Raw genomic sequence first — 23,917 nt, 5'->3', positions numbered from 1 at the left:
AGAATTAATCTGAATAAAAGTATACTTTTTCTAGTGAATTCACAAACATATAATATTAGATTAGACACCCTACCTTTTACTATAGCAGATCAGTTTAAATACCTAGGGGCAAATATCACAAGTAAACATAAAGCTCTTTATCAACAAAATTTTGGCGTCTGTATGGAAAAAATTAAGCAAGACTTGCATAGATGGTCAACCCTTCATCTCACTCTAGCCGGAAGAATTAACATTGTTAAGATGAATATCCTTCCTAAACTTCTCTTTTTATTTCAAAACATTTCAATATATATCAATAAATAATTTTTTAAACAGATTCAATAATAACCTCATTCATTTGGAACTCAAAACACCCACGTATCCGAAGAGCGACCCTACAAAGACCTCAGGCAGAAGGTGGCATGGCTTTACCTAATTTTCAGTTTTATTACTGGGCAGCAAACATACAAGTCATAAAGACCTGGACACAAATAAATGAACATACACAGGCTTGGTCCGCAATAGAAGTAAAATCCTGTAGTACTTCTTTATACTCCCTGCTCTGCTCTCCAATAAATGAAAGTTATCACAGATATACTAATAACCCAATTGTGCTTTACTCACTCAGAATATGGAACCAAATTAGAAAGCATTTTAAGATGGAAAATCTTTTATCAGTGGCACCTCTGCAAGAGAACCACCTCTTTCAACCTTCGCAAGTATATCCAGTTTTTAATACCTGGAAAAGTTTTGGGATTAAAATGCTCAGAGGTTTTTATATAGACAACATATTTGCATCTTTTGAACAATTACGTTCAAAATTCAACCTCCCAGCTACACATTTCTTTTACTATCTTCAAATTAGAAATTTTGTTAAACAGAAATTGCCTGATTTCCCCCACCTTGCACCCTCCACAATGCTGGAGAAAATACTGCTCAATTCCGAGGAAACAAACACTATTTCCGCAATATATAAAATCTTATTAGAGTCCCTACCTTTCAAAGATCCAAGAGGACATTGGGAAGAAGATCTCTTAATATATCAGAAAAGGAGTGGAAGGTAGCAAAGCAGAGAATTCACTCGAGTTCTATATGCACAAAGCATAGAATTATTCAACTCAAAATTATATATCGAGCCCATCTGTCTCGCTTAAAACTGTCCAAAATGTTTCCAGGGCAGGATCCAACCTGCGAACGCTGCAACCAAGCCCCTGCCTCACTGGGTCACATGTTCTGGGCCTGCACTAAACAAACATCATTTTGGACAAAAATTTTTAAGTGCCTCTCAGACAGCCTTAGTATCACAATCCCTCCTAACCCACTAACAGCTGTGTTTGGTGTTCTTCCAGATGGACTTGAATTGGAGAAGGACAAGCAAACTGTGATTGCATTCACTACACTTTTGGCACGCAGACTTATTTTGTTAAATTGGAAGAATCCTAATTCTCCTCTTATAAGTCAGTGGGAAACCGATGTTTTATATTATTTGAAATTGGAAAAAATCAAATTTTCAGTTAGAGGATCTGTACAACATTTTTTCAAAACATTGCAGGATTTAATCAATATTATTTTAGAATAAGAGAAATAACTATTATTGCATTTAACTCCCTTCTCCATCTCTTATTTATATAGATATTTACTTCTCCCTTTCTTTTGTTTAATGTTACCTTATTAAAAAGCCTAAAGCAATTTTCCTTTAGCTAAGCTCTCGTTCTCAGGGGTGGGGTTTGATTAGTCTTCAAATTTGTTGGGTTATAAATTGATCTGTTTGTATGGAATGATTACAATGAAAATTAATAAAATAAAAATATTAAAAAAAAAAAATTTTATTACCTAAAATTAATGTCACAAAGGGTTTTCTCATTTTTACCTGGTCTGACAGAACACCTAACTTTTGTCCATATTTAGATACAATAGATTTAAGCTCCTCTAAGAGGAAATGTCATGAAACTATCAAAGTACAGTAAAAATCAGTAAAGGCATCCTTATGCTGATGACCTACAACTATATATGGTGCTGAATAAGTATGGAATTGTATTTAATTGCAGTGTGAAAACAAAAACCTATAATTGACAGCTAATGTGTTTCTGAAAACGTTACATGATAAAAAATGGTTTTACATTTAGCACCACATATATAATGTCTGTCACCTGGAATAAAATTGGTTTTTTAACGTATACCTGCAAAATTGGAAGGTGATGAATGTGAAAGTTGTTGTTAGTATGGTTTTTATCTGGCACCCTCCAGAACGTCATCAAATTATTGTCCAGATAAAAAAAAAATTGCCACATTTTTGTCATTTACCAAACAGTAATTTTAATTCATATCATGTTTTCTTAATCATGTAAAACGCATTCATTTAAAAAAAAAATACACCCGCACACTCAAGACTACATGAAATTGAGTTTTTAAGACTTGGTTTTGGGGTGGATGGGCAAACATTTTTGGATACCAGCCCAGGCCTTAAATGGCCAACACTTTAGCCTGTTGGTGCTTTGTACCATTTCACAGCACACTTTTTTGTCCTTTATTATATATAGTTCACTCATTGTCGCATGTTCCCCTGAAACAATTAAAACTGGGTCTTCATCAAGAACCGTGCGTTTGATTCACTGGAGACCTACATGAGCACAACTAAGCTACACCGTCCTACGGAAGCGTTGCTTTACTCTTGACAGCGGTACACGGATGGACGAGCCCTTCCTAAATCGTCCTCCATCCACGAATTGCTACTGAGGCATCCAATGGCTGCTAGCAGGGACTTTAATTTCGTCGCGCGTATCTTTTTGAGGTTGACGTGGCTTGTGTGTATTGACAGCAGCTTATATTTTGTCGTGTCTTTTGTATTGGGTTCATATTTATTGCGTGACTCTTTTTGAGATGAGGCGTTGGGCGGAATCGTCAGTGCCCTCTCGGGCAGTCCTCCATAGCCGCTGAGAACGACTGGGTCTTGAAGCCCAGTACCAATTTTCTCCTTGGCAGAAAGGCTTTTGACGAGGATTTCATTAACTGAAGAAGATCATGGCTGTGCTTAAGCGCTGCGGGTTACGTTTGCCACATACACGTTCATTAGGAACATGAGAAGATTAATGTCCAGCGCATCCTGCCCACGCAGGGCCTGAACCCAAATAATGAGCTTGAAAACGCAGCGCTCGCCCGCTGCGCCACTGGTCAGCGCAGTTGAAGGCACGCGTCGGTGTTTTCGCTTTTACATGGCCTCGGCGCCATAAAGTTCGGCACAGGAGCACTTGATTTTCACCATGGGGTTACGCACGATTGTGAGTCAGATAAAACCCACATTCTTTTCGATTCACACCAGATATCTCAGGGAGCGTGTGCACAACAGATTAAACAAAACCAAACCAACAAAAAAAAAAGCGTAGCCCTGTCCAACTCAACTCGTTAGGTAAGAACTGAAACGTGGAAGGACGACAGTCCTTTATTTAGGCACAATAAAAAAAAATCCCAGGAAAATTAACACTGCCTCAACGTGTATTTAAAGCAATCACAAGCCCCCCCTTTTCATAATCAGAAATATAACAGCATTCAACTATCACGTTTAAATCCTAAAATTAACAGAATTGTGCCAAAAAACCCAACAAATAAAGCGTATAAAATACCCGATGCAAACTGGTGGGGGAAACACCTGAACGAATTTCCCAGGCGAAGACAGAAAATAAGATAAAACCGAAGAGTTTACTTAAAACAGCCAAAATAAAACTAAGGTGTACTTTGCAGCAGAGCAGGTTGTTATTGATAATGAGGCGATGGAATGAACAATTATTCATTTAATAATCTCTGATAGCGCGGGATCACTTTGCTGGTGTGTCCATTAGTGGCTTGAGCAAAGGAGAACTCTGAAAATACGTCACATTATAATCCAGATGGCAAATTTATAGAAGGGCCAGGAGTAACTTTACATTTACAAAAAAAGAACTGCAGTTTCAGTCCCTTTTAGATAAAATGTACAAATATTACCATCAATCCCAAATTTTAATCTTAGAATTTGTTTACGGGGGTATATGTCGTTGACAGGCGTAAGGTGCATTTTCTTAGCTTTAGGAGGAATAGGAAACGAAATTGCACGGTTCTGATACTAACTTGCTCATTTGTAGAATAATTATGGAGAATAAATATGCATAAGAAACTATAAAAATTGATAAAAGATGTTCTTATAATAATACCATTACATTTTTCATTACGATTTTTTACAAATCGTCAGTAAATAGACACTGCAATATTGTCACGGTTTGGGAGTATTAAAAATTCCCTTGGGTAAAAATTAAAATACTGTTTTGCTTTAACTTGAATTATATTTCTTTATGAAATCCTCGAAGATGAACAAGTTTCCCTTACAAAACAGCAAATGTCATACTGGCCAGATGTCTTTGCCCATTCGTTTTTTTAATAAACGGCGGACTTTCGGAAGAGGTTGTTTGTTTCCGTTCTTCCTCAGTGGACGGAGTGACGTATTCTGCTAACGTCGCCACTTTGTGACGTCTTTTTAGCGCGCCCAGACAAGCCGGTAGGTGAGATGGCGTGTTGCAGTCACATTGCTGTCTTCACTGGACGAATAGGAAGGAATATATTGTAAAACGGAGTCTTGGAAAAAAAACAAAAAACAAGTTACTGACACTAATCACATTGACAGGCTGCACGTGCACGGTAAAACTATTTAAAAAGAGGACTGTACAATTTACCTGTCATCACGATGGCTTAAAGTTGGACAACGTAAGAAGCAAAACAACGATATCTTTGCAAAGTGATTGTCCAGTTGTATTTATTTGTAACCTAGGGCTCAGTGGTGTGAAGCAAAGGAGAATTCGCTTACCAGTTCACTCATAACCCTGTAGACGCTGGGCATAGCTGAGTACGATGAAGTGCCACTATGAAATCTTGGGTGTCAAAAGGGACGTAACGGACGAAGAACTGAAAAAGGCCTATAGGAAGTTAGCCTTGAAATGGCACCCAGGTATGTGATTGGACTTTCCACTCATCGTTACACGCATCTGGCGAGGGAAAACTTGTGGGGGCACTTGAATGATTACTCCCGGTGTTTGTGTGGAACTCGTGAGCTTGTTTACCTTTTCGTAATTTATCCACTTCTTTTTGCCAGTTTATTATTGCTTATTGTTTGGTTGACACTTTTATGTACTGCGATTTACAACGTTTAAATACAAGTGATTACATTTCCTTTTTTTTTCCACTTGGAGAGCACTTACGCCGTGTCCGTAGCAGGATTTGAATCCACTGCTTCAGGGTTTTAAATCCTAGGTCCAAAGCCTTAACCTCTATGTCATACCGCTTGTCCTTCTGGTAACGCTGGCAAGAGAGCTCTCAGTGAGCGGTGCAATTTTACAGTTGCCGAGTGTTATAAGCCATTTTACTCTTTAATGTAGTAACGCCAACATCCCAGCATGATACTAGTAGAAGGTGGCTGGTTAAATTGAGTTTAATAGTCCACCAGATGTGTTCAAATCTTTAACAACTGATTACTTAAAAAGGCAGATCTACATCAATATTCATTAAATCAGCCTCCTGAAATAATAAACCAATTAGTTAAGTTTAACCTTGTTTATTGTAGTCATCTTTATACATTGACTCATGATTCCTATTTACTGTTTGCCCTCGGAAATATGTAGAGAATGTAGCATCACACTATACTGTAATCTTATTCCATGATATCAGAAAAGTTGTTCAATGAGAAGCTGACTAGAGAGAAGGAAAAGGACATAGAGTGAAGAGAATGCATAGATAGTAGTGGACAACAGATGATGAGGTTTGACAAGCTGCAATTCATTTTTCAGTTTTTTAGTAAATTTCAAGCTTAATGTTCGTCATGCTGTCCTGTTGATTTGTTTAGATTTATTTTGTCATATCAATGCCTCTTATGCTAGTCCAGTTGGAGAAGTGTCATTTTTATCACATGCTTGCTTGTACTAATCAACATGCAGCATGTCACCAATGTTTGGCTCCATGATTAGCAAGTAGTGCCTGAAAACTTTGTCTTTATTGCATGTGAGGTGCATTCTGAAATGACTTCTATAGTCCTTTTCCACATTCTCTGCCAAACATTTCTTCTTAGAGGAGCAGTTACACAATATTTAGTTGGAAATTCTCCTAGTCACGTGTTCAGCATCAGAATGAGCCAACTTAACTACTTATTATTGGTGGTGGACAATTTAACCCCATGAAGCTCCTTTTTGATAAAATTGTCAATTACACTGAAATATTGTTATTATTGGAGTTGTTGTTTTTATTTTATGAAAAACTAGTTCTGCTGGCCTAAGATGACTTGAAATCTAATAAGCTGATTTCTGTCTGTCTGGCAGTTACTTTGTTGGACATATTCAGTGTTAACATTTGCCATACTCCATCTATTGGAATGTATTTTTAAATGCTTGTTGTATTAAAATACATTCAAGATGGAGGTGGGATTACATCAGGGATCGGCTCTGAGCCCTTTCTTATTTGCAATGGTGATGGGCAGGTTGACAGAGGAGATTAGACAGGAGTCCCCGTGGACTATGATGTTTGCTGATGACATTGTGATTTGTAGAGAGAGTAGGGAGCAGGTTGAGGAGATCCTGGAGAGGTGGAGATATGCTCTAGAGAGGAGAGGAATGAAGGTCAGTAGGAACAAGACAGCATACATGTGTGTAAATGAGAGGGAGGTCAGTGGAAAGGTGAGGATGCAGGGAGAAGAGTTGGTGAAGGTGGATGAGTTTAAATACGTGAGATCGATAATACAAAGTAATGGGGATTGTGGGAAAGGGGTGAAGAAGAGAATGCAAGCGGGGTGGAGAAGAGTGTCGGGAGTGATTTGTGACAGATGGGTATCATGCATGATTGAAAGGGAAAGTCTACAGGTAGTTAGACCAGCTATGTTACATGAGTTGGAGACGGTGGCACTGACTAGAAAGCAGGAGACAGAGCTGGAGGTGGCAGAGTTAAAGATGCTAAGATTTGCATTGGGTGTGAAGGGGATGGATAGGATTAGAAATGAGTACATTAGAGGGTCAGCTCAAGTTGGACAATTGGGAGACAAAGTCAGAGAGGCGAGATTGCGTTGGTTTGAACATGTGCAGAGGAGAGCTGCTGGGTATATTGGGAGAAGGATGTTAAGGATAGAACTGCCAGGGAAGAGGAAAAAGGAAGGGCTAAGCGAAGGTTTATGGATGTGGTGAGAGAGGACATGCAGGTGATGGGTGTAACAAAACAAGATGCAGAGGACAGAAAGATATGGAACAAGATGATCTGCTGTGGCGACCCGTAACGGGAGCAGCTGAAAGAAGAAGTATTAAAATGCATTGCATTTTCTGTTACAACAAATGGCACACAAACATTAGCACTGCTTTTACAAATTCCCTACCAAAGTTTTATAATGTATGTATGTACTAAGAAAATGAATTGTGTTTTTTCATTCCAACAGTTGACACATCGCAAACATTAGCACTGCTTTTATGAATCGCCATCCAAATGGCATTTAACAGAGACATAACAGCTGGATGGACACACAGATGCATTGACACACACAGGCACTTGGTCTTTTATTAAGGTGGCTGAAGTGTTGCAAATTAAAGTTACAAGCGAAGAATTTATAAATATATTTGTTTTACAGAACAGAGTGAATATATCAGAAGTTGTAAGTGATTTATTAAAACTGAAGCGGTTCGCTGTTGCTACTGAATATTTCAGTACCAGTGATGAATCCCTAAACTCGAGCAATAAATGTTGTAAAAGCAAGGTATTGAATGCAGCCAAATTGATTTAATAGTAATAATAATAATATATTATTTTTTGCCCCTTAATGTTTATACCAAGTGTGTGCCTATGGGAAAACCATAAACATGTAGTGTAAAATGATGAGCAGTAAAGGCCAATTGCTTGTTAAGGTGGGGGCACATTCCATAACTTCTCCTCGGAAGAGAAGTCACACTTTCTAGCAGTTAGCTAAATTTTGTCTCTTTGAGGATGTCAGATTACACAACTAGCAATTGTAGGGGATGACATATTACACAGCTCTGTAAAGACTTTTCAGAACGGTTTCACATTTCCAAATTACCCAGGGCTTGAAGCATTGTAACAGCCAAGAACATGTACCTAACATTGCTGGTGCCTGTATGACGAGTTTTCAGGTAGGGCGAGTTCAGCCATAATCTCTAACTTTTCTTTTTTTGATTTTGTCGTGATGAGGTATCAGACAGATGAGCCTATCATCTGTCGTTGCCGCCCAAAACCACCAGCATTCTTTCTTTCTTCGGGACCAAGTTTTATGCATCGGACTTTCAGTTGACCACTCAGTGGTTGTCTGGTTTTGCGCACACACACAAATCAAACGCTACGACTTTGAGATAACTCACAGACTGACTGACTGAGTGTCTGGGGATGTCAAGCACATAACATGAAGTCCGTGGAGTGTGCTGTGACTACCTCCAAATCGGTAAAATTATGTAGCTGACTAGCTGTAGTTTGCAAATGAAAATCACTAGAAAAGTTGTGTGGTGTGAAGAGAGCTTAACTTGAGGCTGTGATTCTGGGCAAGATAGACAGAGAAAGAGTTTAAAAATTAATTACATGAGCATACATTTTATGTTTATGTACTTAGAGCTTTTCTTTGAAAATTTGTGTGTTTATGTTGGTCTATGTATTTTCCTAAGCGTGTTATTTTTTTAAACTAGACAAAAATCTTGATAATGCAGAAGAAGCAGCAGAGCAGTTTAAGCTTATACAGGCAGCTTATGATGTTCTCAGCGACCCCCAGGAGAAAGCATGGTAAGTTTAAAAATAACTTTTTTTTGTTTAAAAAAAATAAAATAAAACAAGCTGGTACTAGATGATTCCGAAGTGCCTTTTAGTCCTCTATGTTCATTTGTTGGCTGGTAAAATCACCCATGTTCCTAGCAAAATAAGTAATATACGTGTGAGTATGTGTGGAGCAATGATCAGTACAGCTCTAGAGACCTGACTTTGAATTCTAACCTAGGTACTATATTTGTGAAGTTTGAATGTTCTCCTAATGTTTGTGTGGGTTTTCCCTACTTTTATTGCTGACTTCTACCTGTATCTCAAAGATATACATGTTAGATTAACTGCCAAATCTAAACCTGGCCCAGTATGACAGTGCTTTATAACACAGGTGTCGAACTCCAGTCCTCGAGGGCCGCAGTGGCTGCATGTTTTCATTCTAACCATCTTCTTCATTAGTGAGCCGTTTTTACTGCTAATTAACTTCTTTTGGTTTAGTTTTAATTAACTTGACTCAAGCCCCTTAATTGTCTCTTTTTCCTTAATTAGTAGCCAAACAATAATGAGACATCAAACAAGCCACCATATGACAGAAAAAACAACAGATTTGGAAATGTCTGCTGTGGCAGAATGAGAGCAGCAACAAGCAATTGAATTAAATAATGGGCTTAATTAACAGAAAGAATCAGCTTCTCATTAAGAGACTGGTTGGAGTGAAATTGGTTGGAGTTTGAAATCCCAGTTTAGCTGGTCATCTGTTGGCTCGTTTCACATCTCAGTTCTATTGGCTGCCATTTAATGAAGAAACAAATCAATTCAGAGGACTTAATCCTTAACATGGCTATTGAAATGAAGGGAAAAGGAGTTAATTAGCAGTGAAAACTACTCACTGATTAGGAAAAGGGTTAGAATGAAAACCTGTAGCCACTGCGGCCCTCCAGGCCCAGAGTTCGACACCCCTGCTTTATAATATGCTAGCTATGTAAACTATTGAAGTCATCAGAAAAAAAATTGAAATGCAGAGTCGACGGTTTCATGTTGGAGACATGCTCACCCCCCTTGTCTGTTCAGTGGCTAAGTGAGTTTCTCTCTTGTTTGTCTTTCCTCTGTGGTTTCACCTTGGCGACAGAGTCACTTTCTTTCAGCTTCATGCTGTAGCCTTGTACTTCTTTCTTCTTCTGACTCGTTAACTTGGGGCCACCTTGCCAGCACGTTGAGCTTCATGCTGTAGCCTCGCACTTCTGGGCCGGACAGACAGACACACAGACGCACACACTTCCACACGTAGACGTTTATATATAAGATTGGGACTCAGACTAGGATTGCCTTACGCCCTGCATCTAGTGTTGCACATTTTTTCAGGTATTAGTTTTCATTTTTAGCATGGCAGGACAACACTATAGAGACTGAAAATGTAAAATAATGAAAGTGTGTGTTTCTTTATTTGAATTTAATATTATATTTATTTATTAATTTTATATTATCACTAGGCCTAGTATTCATTTGTTCATTCTAAATATATGAATTGTACTCTTGTTTGCCTTGTAAAGGGCCTTTCAATGGTGAGCTCTGTGAAGGGTGTTATTGCAAGAAATAATTTAATTATTTCTCTGTAGTGTTATAGTAATATATTGTATGTCTATGTAAATAATAAATATAATATGTTTATTTTTTTAATTATTGTATAGTGCACAGTGCTAATAAGTGGAGGCGTGCTTTTCAATAACAATAAACTTAATTGCCTTGAATATATTAGTAATTTTTTGTATTCATTGAATTTTCTCAAGCAGTTTGTATTTGGATTTCTTTCTCTGTGAATTTTTTAATCCGTTTAAATATTTGACAAAGGATTTACAAACGTGATGAAAACTGGTTACCTGTGAAGTCTGTTGCACATTCCAGGATTATATATAATTTTTGAAGTATGTTTGGTTTGGCAGGTATGATAATCACCGGGAGGCTTTGTTGAAAGGAGGAGTAGGTGGAGAATATGAAGATGACAGTGTGGACCTTTTGCAGTTTTTCACAGTGACTTGTTATTCGGGCTATGGTGATGACAACAAGGTAGGTAATCAAAATAATACCCTTTAATCGGTTTCAGGTATAATATCGGTATAATCAATATGCGGACAATATGATCCGCTGTGGCAACCCCTAACAGGAGTAGCCGAAAGAAGACGAAGTTTCCTAATAGGGCATACTTTCCAAAACAGTCCTTGACATTATGTAAATTCTAAAGCCGTGTTTTTTCATTCTTTTAATATTTACAGTAATCCCTCGCTATATCGCGCTTCGCCTTTCGCGGCTTCACTCCATTGCGGATTTTATATGTAAGCATATTTAAATATATATCGCGGATTTTTCGCTGCTTCGCGGGTTTCTGCGGACAATGGATCTTTTAATTTCTGGTACATGCTTCCTCAGTTGGTTTGCCCAGTTGATTTCATACAAGGGACGCTATTGGCAGATGGCTGAGAAGCTACCCAACTTACTTTTCTTTCTCTCTCTCTCTCTCTGTCTGATCCTGACGTAGGGGGTGTGAGCAGGGGGGCTGTTCGCACACCTAGACAATACGGACGCTCGTCTAAAAATGCTGAAAGATTATCTTCACGTTGCTACCTTCTGTGTGCAGCTTTTAAGTATGCTGCACGGTGCTTCGCATACTTAAAAGCTCAAAGGGCACGTACTGATTTTTTTATCTGTCTCTCTCTCTATCTCTCTCTAACTCTCTCTCTCTCTCTGCTCCTGACGGAGGGGGTGTGAGCTGCCGCCTTCAACAGCTTTGTGCCGCGGTGCTTCGCATACTTAAAAGCAAACAGCCCTATTGATTCGTTTGCTCCTTTGAAGAGGAAGATATGTTTGCATTCTTTTAATTGTGAGACTGAACTGTCATCTCTGTCTTTTCATGGAGCACAGTTTAAACTTTTGAAAAAGAGACAAATGTTTGTTTGCAGTGTTTGAATAACGTTCCTGTCTCTCTACAACCTCCTGTGTTTCTGCGCAAATCTGTGACCCAAGCATGACAATATAAAAATAACCATATAAACATATGGTTTCTACTTCGCGGATTTTCTTATTTCGCGGGTGGCTCTGGAACGCAACCCCCGCGATGGAGGAGGGATTACTGTACTAGTAAAACATTGTTACATAACAATCCTCCCCTGACAGTAATCTAAACGGTACATAATTTTTGTTTGGCTTTGTCAAATATGACCAATAACATACTCTCCGGATGTAGTCTGCATGAATGCAGCAGTGTGATACTTTTTACTTCGTGCTGTGTCATGAAAGTGCTGCTCAGCAAAGTAAATGATTGTGATTTTGATTATTTTTTTACTTTGATGATGGCTTTGTTTTGTTGCAATTTTCTCATACTGCTGAAGAAACCAGCTCAAAATTCACATGTGCCTGTATAAGATTATGACTGTGCATGGATGGGAACTGTAGTTTTTGGGATGGGCAGTAATGCACATTAAAGTTAACACCAAAGATATTGACTACTACTGTAGTTCATTATTTTTGTATGCTTTAATGACTAACATTTGTATTATTTTCTTCAAAGTAAACATTTTAATGGATGCAGAATTACAGTTTATTTAAATGCATTTTATTGAGATACATTATATACTGATTATATATATTGTATAGCATTATCCATAAAGCTATAGTATTTCAATACTTATTATGGTATTGAAGTTTGAAATTTTGGTATTGTGATAACCCTACTTGTGATGGTACATTTTGTCTTTTTATATATACAGTATATATATATATATATATATATATATATATATATTGGCAGAAAAACGACCATAAGACATCGAGAAGGTTTGGGGCAGCCACCCGTATAATTGTTCACGGCTGCAAAACTGATTAAATATCAAAGACATGTTCATTCAACTGAGTCCAAAACAGAACTGACTCTCAGGAGACAAGAAGGCAGCTTTAAAGGCCAGTGGCGGAAGTGATGTCATCAATACCGGAAGTGACGTCATTAGCTGCCCCAGCCGGGCGGGATTTCCCTAGAATGGTCTGCAGAAGATTGAGAGGGAAAATTAGTGCACTTCGCCACCCCCTGGTCTGGCATGGAATCACATGTATTTAAGCCCTTTAGCTGTCTCCTAAACACGTGTGTGACAATATATATATATATATATAAGAAGTGTTCAATATAATTACTGATAATATGAATAAAAAAATAGTTTCTCATCATTAGTAATGAAAATTCATATCTTGTCAATGTTCATACTTTTATTTTAAAAGTGTGCTTTGGTAGTTTTTTTTATATTTATTCTCATTAGGAAAATGAAATAAGTAAAATGTGAAATTTTGCTTAAAAATTAAAACTGACGTTTGCATGAAAGTATACATTTCTTTGAATTTCCTTTATTGTCATTTAGGTTCTCAGCATTTAACAATACTAAAACACCCTTTCTGTTTTTCTAGTCAGTACTATTCTGCAAGGTGTCAGAAAGATATCTTAAGAGCGTGTGATATTTTTATTTTGCCAAGGCATTTTTTTATTAGAGTAACCTGCTTCTTAAGGCTGGATCATTTTATAATTTTTATTTCCTTTTTCTAGGGATTTTACACTGTGTACCGGAATGTATTCGAAACAATAGTGAAGGAGGAACTAGAAATCAGTTCCTCTAATAAGGAAGATGAAGAATTTCCATCATTTGGAGATTCACAGAGTGATTATGATACGGTAAAATATTTCTGAATTATGATTTGTGATTTAGGTTGGCTTTTTGTAGTTTTTAAAGTCAGGGGCATTTAGATAAAAACTTGGTAATGCAGTTTCATTTAATGTTATCTCTTTGTTGTTTGAATATATTTGCCACTGATCATTTATAACCATATCTACAACCAAATCAATATAAAAAAACAAAATTGCATGTAAATAATAAAGTATTAATTGCATGAAATCCTTCGTTGTTTTTGCGGTGCATGCTGTGTTTAGAAATAATGGGTAAATAGTTATGAGACCTGTGAGAATAAAGACCTGTTTATATTTTTTCTTGACTGCTTACAGGTTGTTCACCCATTTTATGGCTATTGGCAGAGTTTCTGCACCAAAAAAAATTTTGCTTGGAAAGAAGAATATGATACTAGGCAAGCTTCTAATCGCTGGGAGAAACGGGCAATGGAGAAAGAGAACAAAAAAGTACGAGATAAAGCACGAAAAGAGAGGAATGAACTAGTCCGTCAGCTTGTGTCCTTTGTACGTAAACGGGACAAACGTGTTCAAGCTCACAAGATACTTGTTGAGGAGCAGAATGCTGAAAAAGCCAAGAAAGTGGAAGAGATACGTAGGCAACAAAAACTCAGTCAAGCCAGGTACTTTGACAAAGAAAACAATGTGCATATTCAATATGTATATACCTGCATAAATCAGTTTTGTTGTGGAGAGTCAGAGCTTATCCAGGTAGCACTGGGCACAAAATGGCAACCAGCCCTGAACAGAGGCATCTATATAAAAACACAACCAGGGCTTATGCTTTTCCTCACATTCACTCGGGACAAATTTGGAATTGTGAATCGACCTAATATAGACCCATCACGGAGAAAGTGCAGACTCTTGGTAGACAATCACCTGGCAGGTAGTCCTAGGATACTGAATTTGTGAAGTAACAACACTAATCACCGTGCTACTTCTGTGTACATTTAGATATTTTAATTTGGTGTGCAACCAAACATTAAAAAACTGCCTAGAATTTCTTTGAGATAATTATGCATTATTGTCACAAGTACAGAGTAACTGAAATTCTAACTTGCATGTGCTTATCAATATGCAGTGCGTTGCCACTCTATGATGCAATGATTAGTGAGTATCTGTTTCTTATACCTTCCACACCTTTTTTACCCTGTTTTCACTTGTAAAGTGTTATCTCTGCCAGAATAATCAGTTTGTTGCAAATGTGTAAAACAGCTATGTAATTTTTATTTGTGGTGGCCAAAGTGAAAAATTCTAGCCTTGTATTCTATGTGACAATGCAGTAACATTATCATTGTTCAGAGACCTGAAACTCTAACCTAGTTTGTATTGCCAGTAAGTGTTGGGTTCTGACTTGTCAGGACACGGGTTCACCATCACTTGAACTCAGACACTTCGTCCTACATTATCGTCTATTTTCTAAAATTCTCTTTTAGTAGTAAACATTATAGGTACTGTAGTAGGAGTCTTCCTCATTTGCAATAGGTTCAGTTCAACCAGAGATCTATTTTAATGCTCCATCCTTCTACCTTAATTGCCCGTGTTACAAAATGGAAATGCTATTATGATCAGTGTAAGCAGTGCGCCTGAGTACTTTATTAATTTCTAAGACTATTTCCTTGTCCTAAAACATTTTTGATTGGTTATTTATCATATTCAATTACCAGAAAGCTATTAGATGTTACATATTCTGCAAAGTTTTGCTGCGTACTCTTGCTTCTGGCACGTTGAAAGTTGTATAGTATTGTCATTGGTCATACTTGGTCAGACACTTGTTTGAAAGGTAAACAAAGAAAATGTCAATTTTCTTCTGGTGCCTAGTGCTACTGGCATAGTCTCTGGCATCCACAACCATGAACTTAATTAATTGTATTTGACAATAAATGGAAGGCTGGATTCTTCTTCTTCTGGATGGAATTTGAAAGCCTAAAGCAAGAAAACTGATGTTTAAGAAAAAGGAGGTAGCTCAGTGGCAGAGCTTGTGCTTTGTATATGACCACAGCAAAATTTTGTATCAAACTAATTTATATAGTGTATAATGGAAAATGAGTTTTAATACACTGTATATACCTTAAGTATTAGTTTTAAATTATCAATGGTATTACCAAGAAGTATTTTAATTATTTTCCTTCTTAGCAACAGTGCCTTAAGGACCCCAGCCACAATAATCATACAAATAAACACAATAATCAATACAATTCTCTCTCACCAACTCGCCTCCACACCTCCAAGCAAGCTTTGTTCACCTCCACCCAATTCAGGCTCGCTTGCTGGGTTCACAGCAGTCCTTTAAATAGTCCTTGACCCAGAAGTGCTTCCATCCTTCCAATCACGTGACTTGTCGGCAGTTCCGAGTCGGATAGAGAACTAAAATTTCCTTCAACCGGAAGTACTTCAGGGCTCCCATCCTCGTGACTTGGGAGTACCTCCGGGCTATGGATAAGATACGAGTTCCACAGTCCTCCTGCAGTGTCCCCTGGCGGTACCCACGGTACCCAGCCAATCTCCAAATCCCAGGGCGCCCTGCGGGAATCTCTCTATCTATCTATCTATCTATCTATCTATCTATCTATCTATCTATCTATCTATCTATCTATCTATCGATCGATCGATAGATATATACACACACAGTGATCCCTCGCTATATCGCGCTTCGCCTTTCGCGGCTTCACTCTATCGCGGATTTTATATGTAAGCATATTTAAATATATATCGCGGGTTTTTTGCTGGTTCGCGGATTTCTGAGGACAATGGGTCTTTTAATTTCTGGTACATGCTTCCTCAGTTGGTTTGCCCAGTTGATTTCATACAAGGGACGCTATTGGCAGATGGCTGAGAAGCTACCCAACTTACTTTTCTTTCTCTCTCTCTTGCGCTGACTATCTGTGATCCTGACGTAGGGGGTGTGAGCAGGGGGGCTGTTCGCACACCTAGACGATACGGACGCTCGTCTAAAAATGCTGAAAGATTATCTTCACGTTGCTACCTTCTGTGTGCAGCTTTTAAGTATGCTGCACGGTGCTTCGCATACTTAAAAGCTCAAAGGGCACGTATTGATTTTTGACTTTGTTTCTCTCTCTCTCTCTCTCTCTCTCTCTCTCTGCTCCTGACGGAGGGGGTGTGAGCTGCCGCCTTCAACAGCTTTGTACCGGCGGTGCTTCGCATACTTAAGCCAAACAGCCCTATTGATTTGTTTGCTTTCCTCTCTGTTTCCTTTGAAGAGGAAGATATGTTTGCATTCTTTTAATTGTGAGACAGAACTGTCTGAATGTGGCACAGAAATTGCATATAAGTATATACATAACAGTACCATTAGTGTTAACATAATTTTGACTCACCCTGTGCGTGTGTATGTATGTATGTATGTATGTATGTATATGTTTATTTGTTTATACACATACACACACAAAGAACGTGCAGTTGTCATGTGTTTATTTAAAGTGGGCTACATAACTGTCTTGTTTATCTTTTTTCCATCCTTTGCAACAGGCTTGCTGAAAATTACAAAGAGCAAAGTTGGATTGCCATGTCTGATTTAGAAAAAGAACTTCAGCAAATGGAAGCTCAGTATGAGCAAGAATTTGAAGATGGGTCTGATGAAGAAATTGACGAAATGGTGTTAGAAACAGGTCAGTTCTTTCCCTGGTTTGCATGGTGATGATGCTGAGAATATTCTGGAATAAAAGCCATATGGATTCATAAAGCAGACCTTTGTTTTGTCAGATAATGTTAATTAATTTAATTAATTTGAGTTGGTTATTACTTTTAAATAAAGTTGATCTTGAAAAGATTATTTTCCATAGCAATGGACTGTTTAACTTCAAATTTTCATCCATTTCTATTTGAAGGTTGTTAAGACCACAGAAAACTGCCAGTTAGTGTAACTGAATAAACTATTAGTCAGCCTGCACATATAGTTAGCTTTAATGAAGTTATCCATTGTCTCTCCCAGACATTTTATTAAAGTTGTCAAGGTCACTCATTTAATTACCCATCTCAGTAAATTATTCTGGCATACTCTGACACTTTATGTGAAGAAGTTCTTTCTTAATTCTTTATCAACTATGCTTGTCCTTGTTCTTAAGGACACTGATAAAAAAAAATATGATTCACCACATAACTGAAGCAAGATTAATCAGTTTTAGTAATGCCTGAAGATTGCACAGGTTTACACTCTGTACATAAATCTGTGTCATTATCATAAATTGAACAAAGTAACGGTTCTAGCATAGATACTGGCGAGGTCCACTTTTGCCTTTACATTTTAAGGGTTGTAGTTCTGCGTAGAAAAATATAAAGTTAGAAAATAATAAAATGTGCTGTGGGTTCTTAGAAAAAGATGAATTTGCACATTATCAATGTTTAAAGTAGCATTTTTCTCATTGTTACAATTTTGTTTACTGGTACAGTAAAAAAAAAAAAGGTGATTTTATACAACAGCCAGATTGCTGAAGTACAACAAGCATCACTGTACTGTATTGCACAAAGGTTTCCTTTCCTTATTTAAATGTTTTTTTTTCTAGATTCACAGAGAATCTTTATTTTGAATTTTAGTATTGTTTATTTTTTTCCAAACATATTAAAATGTAACTATATTTTCAGTTCATTATTCCAAACTCGGCCTTAAAAAAAATACTAAATAGTGCAATGTTTCTGAACATCAGGCTACCTCAGATTTTGTTTTTTGTATGTAAACTGTTAGAAATCCTTAAATCAACACAGACCCTCCCCTCCTGCCAATGAGCAGTTGATCGGAAACAACAATAAATGAAAATACATCTGAAAAACGTGTAGAGAAAGTCTTAATTGTAATATCATATAAAGAAATGCCTGGCTCTGTCCATCTGTTTTAAATCCTTTGATAACTTGCCAAGATTGTGTGGAGGTTAAAAAGCTCCTGGCATTCGAATAACAGAGTCTAAAAAGACTCCTTATTAACACACCTAAACAAGATAACTTGAATTTTGACAAAGTAAACACAAAGATATTCAGCTAGCCATCCCTCTTCTGCTTATCCTGTAAGACCAAAATTTGTCTCTAATATCTTGTGTACAGGTAGAAAATACTTTGATTTTGGGTGAACTACTACTCTGGTTGATTGTGATTCACACTTCTGTGTGATGTAAATCTGATCAAGTGGTGTCATTGCTTGGCCCTTTTCTATTCAGTTGTCTCACTGAGATTTAATTTAGAAATTTCTTTACTATATATTACACTTAATATATTATAGATAGATAGTAGTTTATTGATTACTGAAGGGAAATACACTTTCTCCAGTAGCATCATAGAACATAAAAACAAAACAAAAGCAAGCAATTATGAAAGTATACTTTCAATATGATAGTAACTGATACAGAAATTTAAAGGAGTTTTATATCTATGTCAGTTTACCTAAGGTAAAAATGGGTATGATGGGATGAGCAAAACTGATCTAAGAACCGTGCAAAATACACTGTAGTGGAATAATGATGATGTATTAACATCAGTAGTGATTGATTCATCCATTCATCTAGAGTTGCAGATGACACTAAATTAGTTGGATTATCAAATAACACAGAGTTGGCACAATCTGTGCAGTAGAATAGCGGCAAAATTCGGGTATGGGCAGATGTGAGGAAATGAAGTTTAATGCAAATAAATATAAATATAAATTCTTACGAATTCTAATGCAACATATTTGATGTAATTACACAGTGGCAGGTTTGCAGGTAGTAGACTTATCACTATTGTCAAGCAGATGGTTGACAGGGATAGGGCAGATGGTTTGATTTACTAATTCTCTGCCTGTGGACAGCTTCCACAAATTGATTCCCCACAAAAGAAAAAAAAATACAGTTGAGGTAATTTCTATTCTGCTTTCTGTTTTTCATGGCTAAACATCAGCCAAGTCTTCTATTATAAGAGAATTAGTAATAGCCTATTAAATGATGCTACACATAGCAAAATTAAAAAGTGCCATGGTTACTTATTCAATAATGTTTTTCTAGTTGAGATTGTATTTAATTGCTGTTCTTCTGCGTAAGATCGAATCAGTTATACAACATGTTTTGAGACAGAGAAATGTCAATAGTTTCCCACCTGCACAGAACAGTACACTAAATCAGCAAGCACATTAAAACACAACAATGGCACTTCTCCTTGTCTCTTTCTCTTTTTCTGCCTCCACTCCTCCTCCAGCAAGCTTTGTCACATTCCTCCTGACTCTGGCTCTTGGAGCAGAGGTAGCAGGCATCTTTTATCCTGCACTCAGGAGTACTTCTGGTGGGCCATTAGCATAGTCTGTAAGCACTTCTGGGTAAGGCAGAAGCCCAACAAAGTGGGGCTCTGCAATCCCTGCAGCACCGCCTGGTAACACCCCCAGAACCGATCAGGGCTGAGCCATCAAACTCCCAGCATGCCCTGTGGCTGCCATGTAGCGTTCCGGGGGAGATTGTGTCCTGTGCATGCTCTCCCCCCGGTCCAAACCACAACACCACTGCTCTGCCCAAGATTGTGCCATGCTGCTGAGGAACATGACAGTTCCACTATATATGTGGATTAGTATTTAAAGGCATTTAAAATGTTTTCTGATAAGACAATTTTTCTCACTTTAACCAAATGGAAAGAAAAATCTGAATGTATTATTTTAATCTGTTTACAGAAACAGGAATGGATGAAGCACAGGAAACCACAGAATATTACGATGAGCTTTACTGCCCAGCCTGTGAGAAAGCATTTAAAACGGATAAAGCGTAAGTTTATTGTTTGTTAAAGCTACTTTATATGGTTTACCTTTGTTGTTTTTGTGCATTTATGATAACAAAAACACATTACCTTGTTTTAAATAAAATCATTAAGTTGCGTCCATTAACACTACAATTACCAAAGTCTATGAAAAAACTCGTAAACCCATCTCACCTTAAATCCCTTCGCTCCTCTCCATCAGCGTCTTTTGTCTTGAAAATGTGTCAATAAGCACAAGCAGCACGCAGCCTTCTATCCCACCCCCCCCCCCCACCGTCGCAGAAAGGGAAAGAAGTTCTCCCAATTCAAGCCTTGATTATCTTTGAGTGAAGTGCTGGAGTTTTAGAGGGGGAATAATAGATTGTTATTTGGAATACGTACATTTCATGTGTGTTCCGTGTCTACAACAATCTATGTAAACACATCGTTAAAACAGAAACGTTTTTCATGTTTTAGTGATAAATGACAAAATGTTGACATCAACTGTATAATGTGTGAAGCCTGAAGTCCAAATAAACACTTTCACAAAAGGTACAAGTACAATATGACAGATTCCATGGTGCAGCGTTAAGAACTGCTGACTTGTAATCAAAAGGCCATGGGTTTGATTCTGGGTGCCGGCCAAATTTACCGTTCTGAGTAGTGAGCTGCTCTTGTTGTTAATATTATACATTAAAAACATACATTTGATTTGCTTCTGTAACAGCCGTGTAAATTTATAGTAATTGTAAAAGTTAGCTTTTTTTTTCCACTTTTATTCTCTAGATTGTTGTAGACACGGAACACACATGAAATGTATGTGTTCCAAGTAAAGATCTATTATTTCCCCTCTAAAACTCCAGCATTTCACTCCAAGATAAGCAAGGCTTGAACTGGGAGAACTTCTTGCTCTTTCTGCGGAGGTGGGGGGGATGGTATAGCAGGCTGTTTGCTGCTTGTGTTGGTCGACACACTTACAAGACAAAAGACGCTGATGGAGAGGTGCGAAGGGGTTTAATTGGGCCAGATTTACGAGTTTTTTCATAGGCTTTGGTAATTCTAGTGTTAAAAGTCATTCTCAAATTGGGCAGAAAGCTAGAAACCGTATTTAGCATGCTGTATATAGATCATTTTAATAAGTTTTCTTCAGGTGTTTTTGAAAATATTACAGAAAATTGTTATTAGAATCAATTTTACAGAATGAAGAATCATGAGAAATCAAAGAAACACAGAGAAATGGTGGTGTTATTGAGGCAGCAGCTGGAAGAGGAGGAAGAGGAGCTTAGTCAGAATACTAATGAACTGGAGGAGGAAGAAGAGGAGGAGGTGAAGGTCGAAGAGGAAGAACAACCTAAGGAAACGTCATCAAAAACCAAGTAAATGGCACCTGTTTATTTAGTTTACCCCTTATTTTGTTCTGTGTTGGCATTTATATATATATATATATATATATATATATATATATATATACTGTATATAAAATATCATAATTAGGTTGAAATTATAAACCTAAAGATGAAGTTTCTTAAAATACAGTCACAAAATAATTTTTTTGTTATCATTACTTTCATGATAAACAGTTGTTAAATGATTGTGTAATAGATGACAATTTTTTTTTGTATATAAATTGTTTACTTTTTTGTAGATTGTCCAAAAAGCAGAAGAAAAAGAAGCGCCAGCAGAAAGCTAACACGGTAAATGTTTTCACTGTGATCTCTTTATGTTCTTAAGTATAAATATTTTTAAGGAGGGTGCTTTTTAATAGTTTTGATGACGTTTTCTGTTTCTTGCAGAGTGTTGCAGAGGATTTCCCTAAGGAGACATCAGAAGAAGAGTTGATTCAATTTGCAAATACTGAAGATACCCCTCCAAAAGATTCACAAGAAATGGGAAATGATGAAGATAAGTCATCTGAAGAAACTGAAAAAGCTGCCACAGATATGTCTGAGACTTCTCCCTCTAGGGTTTCTGCTAAAAGGCAAGTTTTCACTTTATATATTTTCATATTGATAGGTCCAGCATGCTTTTACAATCACTTGAAGAGTGACATGGCATTTGCAAATCGAAGCAGCAGAGGATATTGGTAGACTGGGGAGGAACATACAAGGTAGGCACAGACTGGGATTTCAACCAGCATTGTGGAGGCAGCACTGATTGCTGCATCACTGGTTATACAGCATGTGTAGCCCAAACATACACCCTAAAACATAAGTGCTGCAATGGTTAGTCAAGCACAACATGTGTGTAATATATTGTGTCATATTTATACATCTTAAAGATTAGTGGACTCCTTTTAAATGCTGGCTGTGCTTGCCTTTTTACAGTTCATCTAAAGCCAAGGCAAAGAAAGGAAAAGAATCTAAAAAAGTTGGCAAAATACAAGCAACAGTTGAAAACCAGGAGGTACGTATTCCTGTATGAAAAAGTCAGATTTGTGCAAGTAGAAGTAAATTCTGGGCACCACAGTAATTTAATGTGCAAATGTAAACTTTTTTTTTTTAATTTATTGTTGGTTGTATTTAAGTAATTTAAAGGATAGGTTTGGTATTTTGCAAGTCAGAGTAATTATTTTGCAGTAATTTGCCATGGGAAATTGTTTTCTTAAGTGAAGCATTTTTAAAATAAATTTTACTGTGCCTTTTGTTGCAGCTTAAAATAGTACCTATAGGCCAATGGTTCAAACTTCAAAAATAAAATCAACCAAAATGGTAAAGGCTTTGATTTCAGAAAACATGCCCTCTATGCTTTTGGCAACTAAAGGACATTGAAAGTAATGCATGTTATCACAAATTCTTGCCAATAATTGATGGAAACCCCCATTATGCATGGAGAATATTTGCTGTGAAAAATGCACCCATATTTGACTGTTGTCTTTATTTTATATTTTGAAAAAATGAAGGTGAATATTAACAAAATATTGTACTTGCTGTATTTACAGAGAGAGCCTGTGCTGCGTTGTGTTACTTGTGAGTATGAATTTTCTTCAAGGAATAAATTATTTGACCATCTGAAGACCACAGGACATGCCACTGCCCTTCATGCACCCTTCGCTTCAAGTGGTCCAACATCAGGAAAAATCAAAAAGGAGAAAAGGAAAAACAGATAATTTGTGCAGTGCATAACATGAACTGCGTAGTTTTTTTAAAGTACTGTACATATGAATCTTCCTGCAAGGACATTGTAAGCAAGAGTTGCTTGGAAGACCTCATGCTAATTTATACAGTATCAATATTATCAGGTATTGGGAATTGGTCTGAACAGCCCTTTATGTGACATATAGTGTGAGTGTGTGTACATATACATATATAAAAATTGTTCTGGTCAATTGATTTGATGATTCACAGTCCAGAAACTAACTATTATTGTCCCTACTATTTATATGTAGCAAGAACTGGAAAAATGCAAGAAGACAGCATTATTATTTTTTTTTATTGGAACATTTTTTTCTGTCAATTTTAATATCTAAATTCAACAGATGTAAACGAGGCCTTTTCTTGAACACATGACAGATGATTTTCCATAAACAACAGATAGTAAATGTTTAATCTTGTAACTTTAAACAACCAGGTTTCTTTCCTTTACAGCTCAAAGCTTACCTAATATTTCTGCTGCCTAATCGTCTCACTGGGTCGTCACTCACGGGTGTGGCACCCATCACCAAGGTGGCTACATGTCTTCATGTTTAGGGTCCTTCACGTCTGTGTATGCCAAGTGCTCCTCTGATTATTTCAGACAACACTGGACAAAACATTTGTTCAAAACTTTTGGTTC

General features: G+C 37.2%; 1 protein-coding gene across 1 annotated transcript; it reads left to right on the top strand.

Annotated features, from left to right (window-relative positions):
* Positions 1-4,478: 4,478 nt before the first annotated feature.
* dnajc21 (DnaJ heat shock protein family (Hsp40) member C21) lies at positions 4,479-23,471 on the top strand. Its single transcript, XM_051928580.1, has 12 exons — positions 4,479-4,951; positions 8,661-8,754; positions 10,668-10,791; positions 13,310-13,435; positions 13,763-14,067; positions 16,934-17,073; positions 20,085-20,175; positions 21,346-21,522; positions 21,792-21,840; positions 21,940-22,197; positions 22,430-22,549; positions 23,085-23,471. The coding sequence occupies exons 1-12, from the start codon at positions 4,855-4,857 to the stop codon at positions 23,250-23,252; spliced, it is 1,749 nt and encodes a 582-aa protein (XP_051784540.1). The 5' UTR covers positions 4,479-4,854; the 3' UTR covers positions 23,253-23,471.
* The last annotated feature ends 446 nt before the right edge of the window (positions 23,472-23,917 follow it).

The sequence above is a fragment of the Erpetoichthys calabaricus genome, chromosome 5, assembly GCF_900747795.2.
Source record: "Erpetoichthys calabaricus chromosome 5, fErpCal1.3, whole genome shotgun sequence".
NCBI lineage: Eukaryota > Metazoa > Chordata > Cladistia > Polypteriformes > Polypteridae > Erpetoichthys > Erpetoichthys calabaricus.
This window is presented reverse-complemented; position numbering and strand designations above follow the sequence as displayed.